This window comes from Jatropha curcas, chromosome 11 (genome assembly GCF_041381405.1).
Source record: "Jatropha curcas cultivar XTBG-Jc1 chromosome 11, XTBG_Jcur_1.0, whole genome shotgun sequence".
Classification (NCBI taxonomy): domain Eukaryota; kingdom Viridiplantae; phylum Streptophyta; class Magnoliopsida; order Malpighiales; family Euphorbiaceae; genus Jatropha; species Jatropha curcas.
In genome coordinates, this window is record NC_143161.1 from 9,619,935 (window position 1) to 9,638,744 (window position 18,810).

Sequence of the window (18,810 nt, forward strand, 5' to 3'; positions counted from 1 at the left end):
AAATGATCAGCCACAGAATTAGCTTCACGAAACACATGATGAATAGAACACTCTCAATCACGAGTCATTAAGCTCTGAATATCCAAAATAGGAACAGCCAAAGGATGAGCAATGGATAATCCTGAACTCACTAACCTAATAGCCTCCAAACAATCAGACTTAACAACAACCTTATAGAAACCACGATCCAAAGTAAGAATAAGTCATGTCCGAATAAAGGACAACTCACCAACTAAAATAGTATAGTAACCAATATTAAGAAAATAGTCTCCAAGCCACCTCCCCCAGCAATCACGAAACACACCACCACCACTAGTCAACCCCAAATTAGTAAGACTACTACTATCACAATCTTCTCCCAACCCTCCTGAGGCGACACTAAATTGCCTATTAACTCTAGCCGAAGCAACAACAAGAGTAGAAGAATTCACAATATCCAAAGCTACTTTAGAAGCAAAATGATTTAAAATAGAAACAACAACAAGTTCATTCTGAAAAATATATAAGTTCCTTGTTTTCCAAACCCACCAAATAGCAGCTAAAAACCAATGATGCCAAGAGATACCAAAGGGACGAGGCATGTGCAAGGATAAATTTAAATGCAACCACAACACAACATCATACACCCAAAAAAATTAGGAGGCAAACTCCACTCCCATCACCATACCCGCACCACAACACAATCACGAAAAAGATGCAATAAAGACTCCTTCATAAAACATAAACTACATAGATTAGAAAGAGTCATACCCCTCTGAAATAGAAAGAATTAGTTGGCAAACGGCTATGCAGAATCAACCAAAGGAAATGTCTCAATTTAGGCAAACCATCAATAGATCAAATCCATGAGAAAAAAACAAAATCAATACCAACATGCACCTCCTCTAATAATAAATATAAATAGGCTGCTTTAATAGAAAACTCACCATTAGAAAAAAAATTCCACAAAATGGAATCCTGAACAGAAAAAACTAAAGGAAGAAGAACCACATAAATTAAGCACCTAATATCATCAGAAAGACAGGTACGTAAGACAAAAAGATCTCAAGAACCATTATGAATAAGATTGCCCACCCGAAGATGCTCCTCAACCCTAGAAATAGACCTTACCAAATCTACCAAAGGACCCACAGGCAACCAAGAATCACACTATAAACTAATTTATCGACCATCTTTTACCCGCCCAGAAACATGGGACTAAAGATGCTGGAAACTATGAACAATCCCCTTCCAAGTACAAGAATCACAACCCCATAAGACCGGAGGAAAAGAGCGACCATGACAATATTTATGAGTCAAAACCTGGATCTAAAGAGCCGAGTCATGCATAAAAATCTTCCAACCCAACTTACCCAACAAGCAATATTAAACAACCGGGCACTCCGGAAACCCAAACCTCCATACTCCTTAGGCTTAAAAAGCCAATTCCACCCAACCAAATGCATCTTATGACGCTCCATCGTAGACCCCAATAAAAATTATGAGACAACTTATCAATAGTCCCACAAATAAAAGAAGGTAACCACACAGTTTGCATAGTATAAAACAGGTAAAGAAGAAACAAAAGATTTTATAAGAACTTCCTTACTGGTAGGACTAAGTAAACAGGACCTCCAATTCGCCAAACGAACCTCCACCTTTTGAATAATGTTCTGATACAGTGCCACAGAAGACCGCCCATGAAGTAAAGGACCCCCAGATACTTGCCTAAATCTGAGGTAACCACCATACCCAGTAATTGCTGGAGCCTCTGTCGCATAGGATGAGAGACCGTCCTGTAGAAGAAAATGAAAGATTTGGTCAGATTAGCCTTCTGCCCACTATCTCTGCAAAAGTCCGCCAAAACATCATTAAATAAAATTTTCTTTACCGATAAAGAAATGCATATCTACCATTAGATTTAACATTTTGAATATAAGTCATAGATTTAAAAATATTTAAATGACTTTCTACCTTTGAAGCATGTTATATTCATTTATTATTATTATTTTTGAGATTTAAAGAGACATTAATGCATTATATCAATTACTTTTTAATGAAGAAACGAAAAATAAATTTATAGAAACCAATTGAAAATTTCAATATCCATATATAACTTTCTGTTGTGAATTTATTTAAATATTAAATTTTTTTGAAAGAGTATTTAAATATTAATCTTATCTAATAAAAAATTTAATTAGTTAAACCATTTGAAATACTCAAAATATAAATTCTTAATTTGAAACTAATTTTTCTTTCAATTCATAAAAGAGTTATATAATTCTTCTTATTAAAAAAAAGAGTTGTACAATTCTAAAATTTCAATTATCAACTTTCTAAATCTCTCTTTATATATACGTATTTCTATTTCTATTTCTATTTAATATATACATTTTGTTAAAGTCTTAATTTTATGGTATTTAGAACTAATTTTTCAATCATCTAATTTGAAGTGAAATTGGTTTTTATGTTTTTACATGTTGTTATATAATTATAGAGCATTTCATAAAGAATATATTTAAATATAAATAAAAGTTATTCTAAAGAAAATAAAAGAAAAATTAATAACATAAATAATTATTGTGTTTGAAAAAAAAAAGAAAAGAAAAGAACAAAAGATTATTTGATGGCTAAGCTGGTAGTACAAGTTAAGCTACACAACATGAGGCAGCTCTCTCATTGACTAACCAAATTGGTAAAATCAACTATGATCAAGAGACTTAAAGTTGATACATCTCACTCTTTATATAAATAAGAAGACCAACTAAGCCACCATTTGATTTGTATTTTTTATCATTGCAAAATTTTTTAAACAACTAATTATAAAGGTATGTAGTGTTATATTGATCCATTGGGCCTTCAAAAGATGTTGGCCTCAAATGAATAAAAAACAACTAAATATAAAAATAAACACCAACAATTACTTATTACCAAGTAATAAGTGTCCACTGATAATTATTCATTACATAATCTCTATGGGTTCGAAAGAAATCAGTCACCCATTTAACAGTTAAAATGGAAGGTGAGAGGCTAGCGATGGTAGTACAAAAAAAGTAAAATAAATAATTACTCGTTACATAACTTGCTTAAACACTCCTACTAATAAAGAAATAGATTCTCATCTGAACATAAAATAAAACAACCCTAACCATCGAAAAGTTGCTTGTCCTCAAGCACAAAGGATAGATGACATCCGATCTTCAACTTATAATAATATGACACAAGCAAAATCCTCATCACCCTCTATTATTGCTGCAAATAAGGAGTTGTTTATTGACTCTTTGATGCATGCATTTCAGTTCTTTTGCGTTTTGATATTTAATTAGAATTTTTGGATGAAATGGCTTCTCTCACATCTTCTCTGTGTCATTCTTGAATTGCTTCTTTTCAATCCCTTTTCATCTAGAGGCTACTCAATTAGGATCAAGATCCTCTAGTTATACTAATAATTGTTGTTTGATTATTTCTTTCTTTTGCTTTACTTTGATCGTGTTCTGCAACAATTTCTGAAGTAGTTTTTAGCGTTTTAATCAGTTAAAAACTCTAGATACTATTTTTTATGGTATTCGGTAACATAACATTTAAATTAACTTTTAGAGATTAAGGTAGCGTTTTATAAAAAGTTAACTCATGTAACGTTTAACTTTTAGTGTTTTATGAAAAGTTACTCAAATAACTAACAATAAATTTTACTAAAACAATTAACAACTATCAAAATAACTAATTTTGCCGAACATATCTTTTTTTTATAGACACGTAACTATTAAAATATTAAAGGGTTGTTGGGAGACTTATAAATTTCCCATAACTATTGGTTCTGATAACAAAAGTTATGGTTTAAATTTGGATCTAGTTATGGGTCTAAGAGAAAATCTTATAATTTTTTGGGACTTGTTGGAGGGAACTTTATAATCTCTAAGTTGTAAGAATTCAAACTTTTGTTCAAAAATTTGCTTACACCTTTTATCATTCCATGTCATTTTAAACAACTAGGTACAAAGTTAAAACTAATAACTACGGTCACCCATGATTATAATAATTACTTAATACGACATATGTTCCATAGTACTTATCACATTTGAAATTTTACGTCACTTAGGAAAACTATTAAATTTGTTTAAGTTACAATAAATTATTGAGTAAATTGTCTATATTACCCTTAATTTAATATTAATTCTCTATGAAAATCATTAAATTGAAGTAACAATTATTGGTTATATACAAAAGATAAATATGAAAAAAAATATTTATTAAATTTTCAAACTATGAATATGATAAGTATTTTGGAACAAACTATTTTTTTTCAAATGTAACAAATATTATAGAACAGAGATAGTAATATCATTACAATAAATAACTTGGTCAATCACAACCCACTAATAAAGAAACTGATTGATAAGAATACTAAATAAAACATACAAATATTAGAGCTCTCGTAACAAAGATTTTTCTTTTTCTTTGTACTCATCTCTCAAAATATAATGTATTATCCATTGTTTGGAATAAATAAATTCCACTAAATTTTGTAAAATTCATTTATAATCAAAATTTTATGTCTGATATATAAAAAAAAAGAACATTATGTATTTGAATATAATTAAACTAAATTCTACAAAGAAATTTGGAATTTTCAATTGAAATTTACAAATTTAATCAACACAAAATTTTATCATAAAATTCTCCATCATTTTAATCTTATAAAATTATTGTACCAGAATATTTTAGGAACAAAAATAAATAAAATTTTAAATTTTAAATTTATTTTAAATATAAAAAATTTATTAAATTGAATTCTATCTATAAAGAATTTTTTTTATATATGAATTCTGTGTTTTGAGTCGTTTATACCAAACTTTACAAAATTCATAAAGTCAAGTCCATGACCAAACTTTCTGCTTATTCATGTGAAAACCTTCATGATTTCTTTGGGCCTTCATCAGAGGGAGAGAAAGTTGGGCCTTTGGGCCTCATCAAGTTCATTGGGGCCTGATAAATCGGAAATTGATGTTTAATCCAGGCATCATGAACTAAAGTCTAAGAAAAAGTTAAATTAATATTTTTTTTTGAAAATTTAATTAATAATTAAATATTAATACAAATACTTATTAGAAATGTAAATTTAAAAATCAGTATAAATATGTGCAAAAAAAAATATTAGTTTAGATAAAATTACGAGAATGAAAACAACTAAATATTTATTAAACAATATAAATAAGAGAGTCAAATCATTAAATACTATTTTAATCCATCGTTTGAAATAAATATAAATCAATTCCATAATTTTATGGAATTTATTTATAAATTTTTATTTTTGTTTTTTATATGAAAAAAATGAAAAATTAAATTCTATAAATTCAATTTCATACATCTGAATAAAACTAAATCAAATTTTAACGGAAGAGGTGTAATTTTTAAATCAATTTTATAAATTTAAATAACCTAAATTTTATGACAAAACTCTCATATTTTTAGTCTTCTAAAATTATTATACTAATAATATTTTAGAAATTAAACTAAATATTTTTAATATTTAAATTGTTTTTACACATGAAAAATTTATTCACATATAAAATTTATTTAGAATTTATTTATAAATAAATTTTATATCTGAATTCATTTATATTAAATTTAATGTACATCTGTCTCTTAGCGACTAATTCTCAGAATGTAAAGACTAGCATAAAAAGATGTTCCTGTCCACACACACAAGGGAAAGTCACAACTGCTAAAAGATTTCAAATTATTATTGTTTAGACTGAAATGTGATATGGTGGGTCCATTAGTTAATGTTGACGTTTGACCAAAGCTTACTTTTAATGTCCTCTTCAATTTATTTATATTTTTATTTAAAATAATGTTCTATGTTCCGTCGTTTTTGCATTACTCTTTTTCGATTACTCATTTATTTATTTCTTTGTACTCAAAATGACAATTCACTAATTAATTATTTTCATTCCTAATTTGCATTTTTTCAATTTATTTTTTCCGTGTGACGAAAATTATGTTTTTAAAATTGATTTGATTGGTGTTTAAAAACTTATTAATGCTTGTTTGGTCCAAAAAAATTATTAACAAGATATTGATGAAAATGAGAAGTAGTTTCAATTTTCATAAAGGTAAGAAACAATTTTGATATTTGAAAATCGTACTTTACTGTCCATGGTTTGACAGAGATTAAACATCTTAATTATACTAAAAAAATATAAACATTTTGAACCAATAAAATTAAAAATTGAATTACACTTTTTCTAAACCAAATTGAAAATAGAGCATGAATTAAATCAAAAAGATTTGACTAAGTTGGTTCACTTTTTCAATTTTTGAGTAGCTTTGAATTTATTTTCAAAATAAAAATAAAAATTACCTAAAATTATAAATCAAACGAAATTGAAAAACTGAACTAAACGGTGAGGTTTGATTTTTTTTTTTTAATTAAAACCGTTGTAAGCTCACCCCTAAATAGTATTATTAGTTTGATTAAAGTGAAATTCAATAAGGACACAATTAATTAATTAATGGTCATAATCCACATGCTTAATTTCTTCCTCACAAAGAAATAAAAAAGGAGAGCAATTAAGAAGTGTTTGACTGTAGTTAATGAAATACTAAGAATTAATTAGTGAGAAGTAGGTCTTAAAAATCTAGAGATTGATTATAATGTTTGTTAAGAGTTAAGAGCATGTGCATTATTTAATTCTAGCAACATATTTAGTGGGGCAGCGCCCACTTGCACATTTACTACTATTGCCGTAGATCTCTACGTCACATTTAAATATATTAGTGTTCAAGAACGTGTCATGCACGTTGTTATTCCTTGAATATATCCGTTATAATAATTATTTATAATTTGAAAAAATAATTATTTCATCCCTGATGTTTGCCATAATTATTTAAGCAGTTCTCGACATTTATACAAATATTTATAACATCCCTGAGATTTACTTCCGTCTTATTAATTAGTCATTCCGTTCAAAAAACACACTTTTTCTGTTAATTTTTGAAAAAGAAAGACGAAATTATCCTTTATAAGTTTTCATTATTTTGTCCTTGAGGTTTGCCATAATTATTTAAGTAGTCCCTGACATTTATATAAATATTTATAACATACTTGAGGTTCACTTTCATCCAAAAAACACACATTTTTCTGTTAATTTTTAATAGAATAACAAAACTACCCTAAATCATCTAATTAACATATCCTTCCTTTCAACTACCCTAAATCCTCTAAATTTACCCAAAATTTAGAAATTTTAATCTAAATTTTAGGTAAATTCATAAATTTCTAATCTGCTTGTTCAATTTTGGGTTTAAATCAAACTGGGTGATTACTTTAAATTTAGTTTACAATTTATGATTTAAAATTTACATGGGCATTTGTTAATGGTGGTGTCAGGTTTCAAGTGAACAAAAGTAAGCTAAATGTGCTGTGTAAATTTTTGCTTTGCTATATTGGTCTTCTTTTTGAGAAAGTTGGATGAACTTTCTTTATCCAAATCAATTCTTTCGTTGTATTAGAAAAAACAAAATTAGCGAAGACTGTGAAATCATAGAATTTTTCTTTATCCAAAATAATTAAAAAGCAAATTTAGCAAATCGTATGAAAGTAGAGAAATTTTCTCTATCCAAATGAGTTCTTTTTGTTGCATTCAAAAAATTAAATATGCGCACTAAGACATAATTTAGTGGTAAGTTCATTATGATCTGACAATAGATTCAGGTTCGAAAATTTCTTTCCTCCAATATAAAAAAAAGAGCAAATCTAGTAAAAATTACGAAACTAGAGGAATTTTCTCTATTGAAATCAATTCTTTTATCACATTAGAAAGCAAATTTAGCAAGAGCATGAGCAACCACATCTGTCTTTCTAATAACAATATTAAAAGAAATAAGTTTGCATCTTTCAAAAGAAACTTTGATGAACTCATCTCTCTTATTTTGTTTTCATCATACAGTTGCAGCACTCTGTCAAACGTAGTCAATGAAATTATAACTTTCAACTTTGTTTGCTTTAAATAGCTACTAGAAATTCTGTATGCATGCGCGCCATCTTTTCTTTTACTTTTTTTTTTCTTTTTTCTCATCATTGTATTTCCTAATAATTCCCTTAAATTTTGATTCTTAGTATAAATTATCCACAATAACCGATATTATAGATAGAAGTGTATAATTGGATTTGGGTAGGAATTTGGTTCAAATTATAGGTAAATCGGATTTATTCATTTGGTCAGTTTAAATCATGTTTGGTTTAAATTTACGAATTTTAAATTAAATTAGGTCAAGTCGAATGTCCAATAATAATTTATATAGTTCACCTTTCATTAGATTTATGTCCTTAAATATTGTCGTCTTTATTGTAAGTTATAACAACAATTGCATAATCTCTGGTTGGATTAAGTTTGGTTAAAAAAATTTAGTTCCTTTAGTAAAAAAAAAAAATTTCGGTAGTTAATATTACTCAAATTTACCAAATTTGCCGAATGCTGACCTGCACTTGTTATGATGTTATTCTGGGAAAAGAAAGGGGCAATGGTTCTCTTCAGAAAAGATGACGGTTGAAGAAGGTGGTTGTATCGTGGGGCAAAATGGAAATTTCATACTAGATCCACGAGGCATTCACATGTCATGCAAACGTGAAGCTGACCGATATCTTGAGCGGCTCATATCAGTGTTAGACTCCTAATTGTAAATTTAAAAAAATTTCCATAGTATTTTTCATTTATGTTGTGTTTGGTAATAATTTTTAAAATAGTTTTTAATTTTTTAACCGGTTAAAAAGCTGAATGTTATTTTTTATAGTATTCGGTGGCATAACATTTAAACTAATATAGCGCTTTATAAAAGGTTAATCCATATAATATATAGTTTTTAATATTTTATGAAAAACTATTTAAATAACTATAGCTATTAACACGCTAATAAAACAGGTAACAGTTACGAAAAATAACTAATTTTGCTGAACAGACTCTTAAACATTAAAATAAAAAAAAATCGAAAGTAGAAACACCAAATATAACATTATTCCATTATATATGATCTAATCACTAAAATTATATAATTTTCCTATTAAATTACAAGCACTAATCCAGGAGGATAAACGACAAATTGAACGAGTTGATTCTATATTTTAAATGTTTATCGTTGATGTGGTAAGTTGGATTGTGATAAGTGATAAGAATGGAGGATAAACTAAAATTTGTCCAATGCCTTCTGAGTTAGATATAATCAATTACTATTGTCTCCTTAACCTAAGGGTAAAGAAATAATTAGCATAAAGTGAGCGTGTGGTTGCAAAGTTAATTTAATTAGGTGGTTAATCCAATGATTAATTTTTGTTATCCATTGAAGATTAACGATTAAAGATTAAAGCAAAGCAATTACTTGTAAACAAAGTCGGCAAACAAATTAATCTCCTTAAACACCGTTTATTAATGTCGGATGCACTTTTAAACATCTTTAACACTTTTTTTTTATTAAAATAACAGAAACCTAGCAAATCAAACTAACCGATTGGATTTTGTCAGCACTAACTAGTCACACTCATGACCGACATTTTCCTGTTAATATATATACAATTTTTTTTTTAAAAAAAATTGTATTTTCAAGAGTCTACAATGTCGGCCCCTTCTAAAACAACTATCTCGACCGAATTAAGTTGATCTGAATTTATCTCGGTCAGAAATCGAAAATTACTCACCCTACTTATATCCTTTGTCACTCTTAAACTCTAATTTGTAACATAAAATTACTCGATTTGAGTTTACATAACCTTAAAAATATACAATTTTATTAAATTTTTGAAAAATTTTCGGAAAAACAGTCATGGATAAAAAATAATTTGTTTTGATCAACTGAAATTAATGTTTTGATTCATTGTGGGCTAAAAGAACACTGCAGATTGGTAGCCTCCCTTTTTACTCACTAAAGTGGTGAAAATTTTGTGGTTGAGAGAATTTAAATATGAGATATTTAACTCCCAATACAAATAAGGACTAATCATACTACACCTTGTAGGTAAATATATATATATATATATATATATATATATATATATATATATATATATATATTAAGAGTCAACTTTTTTTAGTAGTACTTATTTGGAAATATGATAAAAGTGTTTATTATGGCACAAATTAATATTGGATAATTTTCATATTACAAATTTAAGTTTAGATATGATAAATTATATTAGCTAACTTGAAAAGATCAAGAGTGTTAATTTGCCTAAATTGTCCAAATCTTATCCAACAAAAAGAAATATTTCCATTTGGACATCAAGTCTTATCAAGTAGGTTGAGATTATGGAACAATTTTAAAATGAGACCATTTGAGTCTATTACATATATATATATTTAATTATTTAAACTTTAGTTATTTATGTTTGTCGTACATCAGATATTAATATGATATATTAATGAAAAGCCCTTGTCTCATAACAGTAAATTAGGTAGGCTTTCCATTTTCTTCAGTCTATAATTAATAGCATCTTACTGAATTTAGAAACATTTCGTATGTACTTGCCCTTATTTGTTTGAGAAAATGAAGTTAAAGAAATGAAAATCATTCTTGTGAAAGTAAAGATTTTTTTGGATTTTTTTTTTATGAGTATCCCATACTTTATTTTTGGAAGAAACTAATCTTATTCGGAGTTTATTGCTGCTTTTTTCAATAAATATTTATTTTTTTCACGTATTAAACTTCTAATATTTTGTAAAAATTATTTATATTATTCAAATGTGTCTTATTATTCGAGCCACTTTTTATAGATGTGAAAGTAGAGGTCGAAGATAATTAAAGCTCCATGTAAATTAATGCAAATATTTAAAAATAAATTATAATAGTTTTGTTTAACTATGATGAGCAAATGATACAAAATTTTTAAATATCCATAATCTCTAGGCATAAAAATTCATATAAAATCAACTAAAATCAATATTTGAGTAGAAGAACATACCTTATGAATATGTGGAGAAAAGAGATTCCAGCTTGAGTTTATTCATAATTTGAAAAACATTAATATTAAGCTAAGCTTACTTGATTTTTGAAATTACTTATAATTCAATCGAATATGTATTAAATATAGTTTTAAATTAAATTAAATATATATTGTTGTGGTAGAAAAGACTCGAAACTGAAAATTTTCACTTCCTAAATTCTTAAAAAATATGAGAAGATCAATTAAAATACACCTGATGCGTGTTAAAAGAAGTGAGTACATATATATATATATATATATTGTTTGTTTGTTTGTTTGTTCCATTGGCAAAAAAAGGAAAATATTTGAGAAAAGTGATTATTGCTTTATAATCTGCCACAATTTCCTCCCTTGGCTACCTTGACCAAACACCGCATCTGTCATGTTATAGCCTGTGACATGCTTTAAAAGGCCACCAAACAAAAATATAGCTATTGAAGTCAAAGTGAATCATCATATGTAATATAACAAATCTAGTGACTAGTGGCCTCGCCATTAATTTTGGCCTAAGCTATCAATCATGAAAACAAAATTTAACCTACCAAATGAAGTGAAGGGTTTCTTTTCTTTTCTTTTCTTTTCTTTTCTTCTTTTGATGTATAAAATAGGATTAACTTATCAGCTACAGTAACTAATTAGTTAGAATCCTGAGGACTAAAAACTGTTGGTAAAAAAGTTGGCATTTACCTGAAAAATCTTTAATTCTTGATTCAAAATTTGAAAGGGTCATCATGTTCTATAATAGATATTTGATGTGATTTTAGTGTACCTGATTTTTAAACAGAAAACTCACATGGGACTAACATGTTTGTGCTCTATTTCAGTCTTGCAATTTATTATTCAATATATGGTTTGGTCACTGTTCTTTCTTCCAACAAGCTCATTAAAAAATATTTGTCTATTCAGAAAATATATCTATTCTTCGTACATTCAGCCGATAATTTATCATCATTTAAATTTTCACTTTTTTTTTATATATTTTTTTATCCAATAAAAACACATTCGTACACTCTTATTTGCATCAATCATGGTCTTAAGTTTTTTTTTTTTTTTTTTTTTTCCAATTTATAATATATGCATCTCATTTTTATGATAATTGACTTTCACTTTCTAGTGTACACTGAAAATTTTACCATATGGGTTTTGCCTAACTTGAGCTATACGTCCATTTCCACTAATTTGACATAAAACTAAAACATTTTCATTGCTCTTCCAACTTCCAAACCATGTGTAGAATACAATTAATACATGCATTAATTAGATCTTTCTAATGAACTTATTTTTAAAAATCATTCTCTCTTTCTTTATCGAAAAGCCTGAACGCAAGAACTCAAAATGTCGGATAAAAAAGACAAAATTAATTATATCTTTTTTTTTTTGAAAAAATATGGTTGTGTACGAGGCAAGTATAGCTTGGCAGATAGACAGTGATCAAGAATCATCAGAAGATACTTAGAAAAAGACTGTACGTGGCAACAGTTTTTTAAATAATTTTTAAACTTTTGATCGGTTAAAACGCTAAATGCTATTTATAAATATTTTGGTAATACAGCGTTTTGCTTATTTTTTAGATATTATGATAACGTTTTATGAAAAGTTAACTCATGTAACGTTTAAAATAGCTAATAACTAAAACTTATTAAAATAGCTATCAGTTGCCAAAACAGCTAATTTTACCGAATAGATACTAAACATCGGATCAAGAAATTGTTGGTGGTTGGCAAAATTTGAAGTTGGTTTCAGAAGTTTGTAGTAGCAGAAACAGTAGTGAGGGAGAAAGAGAAAGAGAAGAAGGGGACACCCTAGTTTTCTAGTAACACGTGACGCTGCTGGACAAAAGCATAGAAAATTTCATATCTAAGCCTGTTTGTTTAAGAAAAAAATAATAGTAATAAAATATGGTATACAAAACTATAATGCATTTAGAGCAAGACATGACACGTGTCATGTCGTGTATGCTAGGGAAAGGGCATGTGACATGAGCATTGACAATCACTCACGTAGTTATGTCCCAAAAATGGAAGAAAAACAATTATACATGAGAGAGAGCCCATAGAAAATTTTTGCTTGGTTACTATAATTCTACTTATTAATCAAATTCTCCTAATATTTTATGTACTTTTTATTCGGTATATCAAAAATATTATATGAGTTCCATATTTCGTACATCTCATTCCATCTTGTGCCTATGCCCTCTTCAAATAAATAAAAAAAAAATATTTATGTATGTTCAAATTTAAAATTTTAAGAAATAGACAAATTAAAATTAGATTGATGCTATGATTATAATCTTTTCATGTTCTAGATGTTCGATATGTAAAAAAATAATTATGTATCGTAGCCACTGTAAATCTAAAAACGAGATTATTTTTATACTAAAAAAGTGCGAGGAGAATTAAAAAAAAGAAAAAAGCAATGTCTCTTCATATAGTTAGTAAAATTCAAACATTGTGGCTACAGAAATTCAATAGTGGTTATTCATCTACGTTAGTTAATATTATATCTTTCTTAAAAAAAAAAAAAAATATTACATCTCAAATTTTAATATATATTGGAAGATTTGATGAGACAATAATAGAGTAGGGATAGACCGTATCTCTCTTTTCAAACAAATTTCGTTATTTTATGTTTCATGAAGAAACCTTCCAAATTAGATTTAGTCACTTGTACAACCGACTAATGTTATGTTATGTCAAGAAAGGAGGGCTAAGAGTGAGGAGTGCATAGCTATATATATATATATATATATATATATATATATATATATATATATATATATATATTATTAAATAAGGTATATATACATAATATATGGTGATATATACATATTATATGGTAATAAATTATAATATGTTACTACTATTTCTTGGATACTAATTAAGATATATATTAAATATGGTAAGAATATAATATTTTTATAGATTTTAATTTTATGAGTTGAAAAAATAAAGGTAATTTAATTTTAATTGATCATATTATAATATATAAGGTGTATATTGAATTTGATAAAAATATAATATGTTTAATTATTATTTTTTATAAATATTTAATTTGATTGGTTATAATGATTTTTCTATAAGTAACTTATTTTAAAAAAATAGAAGTAATTTATTAAGAAATATATTATAAGATTTATTGTTTGATATAAGATAGAAAGTAAAACTTTTTAGAAATATATATAAAATATAAAGTTATAATATAAAACGTTATATTAACAAATTATATAATTAATTTTTCTCAGAAAAAGTAACCATAGAATTAATTATATGCTTATTGACTTTAGTAAAAAGTAAAAAAAAAAAAAATCAAAATTATAAATGATGCTCTAAAATAATAATTAATATATTAATTATTACAATAGCTAATACTGGTTTTTTAATATATTAGTAATATAAACAATTTATAGTATTATATTAGACATAAAAAATTAAATTAATTAAATTTAAATTATTAAAAGAAAAATTAAATTGGTTGATAAGTAATTTCATTTTTATAGAAATGTGATTTGTTGTTTATAATAATATTTTATTATTATAATTATGTTATTTCCTTAACAAGATATTTAATTATCGAATTTTTCTATTTTATTATTTCACAAAATATTTTTTCCCTATTTTTTGAATACTCTTAAATTTTTAATAATATAATGGTTTATAATATTATAATTTATAAAAAAAATTAATAAAAAATTAAGTTATATTTACTTGGAATGTGCAAAAATCAACTAGTACAAAAAATCTAAAAACTCCATTTTTTTCTTCCATGGGCAGCCACTCGTGGTCACCCCTTTCATTTTTTTGAAATAATCCTCAGATTTGAATCTGTTGATACAGATTGAGTTATTGTTATCCAAATATGAAAATCTATTTTTGCTCATATCTTGTGATTTTGTTTTCAGATCTAATTCTGATTTATTGTTGTTACCATTATGATGATTTTGTCTAGGGTATTCTGTTGTACCAGAAGAAATTTAAAGATGATCAGATCATATCAGAGTTATAGAAAGACCACATAATCGAACAGTAGCCATGAATAGTTACCAAGTGGAGCAAGCAATTGTCTATAGTATAAATATTATTTTCCGTTAACTCGATCAGATACTTTAAATCAAAATTATATACTTTTATTCTTTGCATTATTAAATTTTTTATAAAAAAATATGTAAACAAATTGATATATATCTCATGTCTATATATATTTTCATTTTAATGAAACTTATAGTATGATTTCTTTTAAAAGAAAAATCAACTCGCACAAACAACGCGTAACGAGCATTTGAGAAAACTATATGTGTATATATAAGTATAGTTTATATAAAAATAAACTGTGAAATAGAATATGAAATTCAGCGAAGAAAGTCCCTGATTGGAGAGGATCAATGTCCTATGATCACATGGTGTTGTGTATTGAGACATGCACATAAAGGCCCACTTTGTTAGCTCAAAAACAAACACATTTCTTGAGGCCACTTGAGATCAAACCCCAACTTGGGAACATATGGAGAAGAGGTTGTATGGTCTCTATCTCCTCTCCCTTTAAAAACATATCAAGCCTTCTCCACTTCTTTCTCCAATGCACTTGTCTTCTTCACATCCAACATTACTGTCTTGTTAATGTACTCTCTCTTTCTCTCTCTCGTGGTCCTTCCCCTCTTTAAATCTCTCTTATCACTTTCTCCAATTTCTTCATCTCTCTCTCGCTCTCTCTCTCTCTCTCTCTCTTTATATCTAACTATCTCTTTCTTCTTTCTCTCTTGTTCTCCCACCTTTCTTTCTTTCTTTCTTGGCTTGCTTGTCAATTCTTGATTTTCCGATCAAATTTATATTAATATTAGAAAATCAATATGTCTAGTCGAAGGCCAAGGCAATCTGCCAGCGTTCCAAGAATTAGTGATGAACAAATCATCGAACTTATCTCCAAGTTACGTCAGCTTCTACCGGAGATTCGTGACAGGCGCTCTGATAAGGTTAGTTAGTTCAGTTGAGACACTACTTTCCGGTGTCAAACTTGGTTGAACCTTTTAGTCCAACTTCCAAAAGAAAGCAGTAAGCATGTAATTAGCATACTGAATATTATTTTATTATATTATTTTATGTAGTGAATAACAATAATTGCACTCTTTTTGAACACTTTGAATATATATATATATATATATATATATATATATATATATATATATAATTTTTTTTCATTGGTTTTCATGTTCTAAACATTGACATAAAATGGTGTTCAAGTTGGACCAAGAAATATATATATATATATATATATATATATATATATATATATATATATATTGCATTATAATTAGTTGGTAAAAAATATTTCTCTTTTGCTTCATTTTGTCAATGTGAGTAGCTATGCAATTGCATGCTATCTTCTACTTTGGAAATTCTTTAAAGAAACACCAGCAATTAGGGTTCGAATTTTTTACCGTATATGATATTATACACACTCAATTACTTTATTACTAATATAATTATGACATTTATTCATGACTTAAATCAATGGGTTATTTTTCAAGACTATTAAATTAGTAATTCCGAGCGAAATTGACCGTTATAAATATAAAATATTCAAATGCTAGAAATTGTCTCCCATAATGCTAAATATTTGAATTGACTTTGTGGGTAATGAGCAGGTATCAGCTTCCAAGGTCCTACAAGAAACCTGCAACTATATCAGGAACTTGCACAGGGAAGTGGATGACTTGAGTGAGAGATTGTCTCAACTTTTAACAACAATTGATGCTGATAGTCCTGAAGCTGCTATAATAAGGAGTTTAATTATGTAATTAGGCCCTTTATTATTAGAATTTTTAATTAAAAATATTCTCATTTTAACTTGTTGTTAGTAGAGAGTTTGATCGCTACTATATACTAAAGATCAAACAAAGGGGTTAAAAATCTATTTTAATTAATATTATTAATATTATTATATTTATATATATGGCATGTGGGTAGGCAGTGTAATTAAAGTTATAATAAAAGGACTTGCACTAGCAAAGCCTATTGTTTTATTATTGTCATTTTATCTATAATGGATAATCTATTTTGGGCTTAATACAAGTTAGTTACATTGTTGACTTGTTACTTCATATTGTATGCAGTTGAATGGAAAATTGTTATTGTTTCTTAGTGCAAATATTATTTATTCTAAATATTCAAATATGAAGTTTAAGATATTTGAAAAATGATTTAATTAGTTTTTGAATTTTCTGATAATCGATCAATATATAATAATAAAAAAGATGAAGGATTTCAATTTAATTAACAATAAATTCAAAAATATAATTATTATTCAACGTAAACTTGTTAGTCTAAATAAATTAAAATTCTCCATCCATATAAAATATTTTATGTATTTCTTATCAAGTGCCAAAAACCAAGAAATTAACTCCTTGTGCATACAAAATATGTAATCTTAATCCTTTTTTTAAGTTTCTTTTTAAATAAATTAAAATATATTTATTTTACAAACCTATAATATTAAATATTTAAAAATATAATTTAATAATTAATTAAAACAACAACCTATATTAGCAATAATTTTTATTTTTATGTTGAAAGAGATTCAAACTGTGGTCTCGCCATATTTTTTAAAAGAAGTGAAAAAATTAACCAGATTACATGCATCTAATTAACAAGAATCAAATTAATGTTTACTTAAAATGATAAACTGATCGTTTTAGTTTAAATTTGCAGCAATTAATTATGAAGTTATTAAATAACTTTTCAATTTAGAAATTTCATAATTGATATTGCATATAATATTATTCTACCTATCGGATTTTCGATACTTAATTTTTAATCATACCAAGTACTATTTTACTATAAACGACTACTCCAGTAATATTATACATTTGTTTTTTATTCAAAAGGTCCAACGAGCAAAAAGAATATTGTATGCTACACAATAAATATAGCTCTCTAATTTACTCATTAAATTAGTAAAAATTTTTGCGGTTAAGAGGTCTAATAACATTACATATTATAAATTTAAGAGTCCTACATTTATTTCTTAATGCAAAAAAGAAGAAGAGATATATTATTTTCAAGTCTCAATGCAATTAGTTATTTATTTCATGATTTTAAATAACATAAGATTATATTAATTAACAGTGATTTATTTTTTTAAGAGAATATATATAATTTCCTGAGATGAAGGAAAAAGAAGGGTTATGAGTAAGTAAGAAGTTACATGAGATACATGAATTATGGGTTGGGCTGTGTCTATTTAGAAAGAACATAAAATATTTAAATTAATAAGGTGGTTTTGCCGGTAAGTGGGGATCAACCGGCATAATGTCAGCAAAAAAGCCTAAAATCACCATAGGATGCTGATTTGATTGGATATTAATATAAGTTTTACACTTTTAATTAGGTATATTAGTCAATTCTTAATTTCTTTTTTCACATATATAAAACAATTCTTTTTTTCCTGTTCATGCCTTTCATATCTGGGTAGTTAATTTCAGACAAAATTTTCAGTTCCCCACTTTAGAAATATGTAAAACCACCATATTTTTTAAAATTATAATGGTCGATCACTTCAACCTATAAATTGCATTAAGTTAAAGTTAACATGCGTTCTGTAACCGCTTTTTTAAGCGATTTTAGCGTTTTGATTAAATGCTGTTTTTTTTATCGTATTTGGTAACATGACGTTTGGATTAGCTTTTAGAGATTAAAGTTGTATTTTATGAAAGGTTAATCCTTGTAACGTTTAACTTTAAGTGGTTTATGAAAAATTTCTCAAACAGCTAAACGCTACTAAAACAGCTAGTAGCTACCATAATAATTAATTTTGTTGAATTCTTAAGTACCCAATATGTGTTTCTTAAATGGACATTTTTATGC

At 26.6% G+C, this 18,810-nt stretch overlaps 1 protein-coding gene across 1 annotated transcript; it reads left to right on the plus strand.

The window, feature by feature from the left end:
- Nucleotides 1-15,457: 15,457 nt before the first annotated feature.
- LOC105642800 (transcription factor PRE1) lies at nucleotides 15,458-17,043 on the plus strand. The gene is made up of 2 exons (XM_012227749.4): nucleotides 15,458-15,920; nucleotides 16,593-17,043. The coding sequence occupies exons 1-2, from the start codon at nucleotides 15,798-15,800 to the stop codon at nucleotides 16,743-16,745; spliced, it is 276 nt and encodes a 91-aa protein (XP_012083139.1). The 5' UTR covers nucleotides 15,458-15,797; the 3' UTR covers nucleotides 16,746-17,043.
- The last annotated feature ends 1,767 nt before the right edge of the window (nucleotides 17,044-18,810 follow it).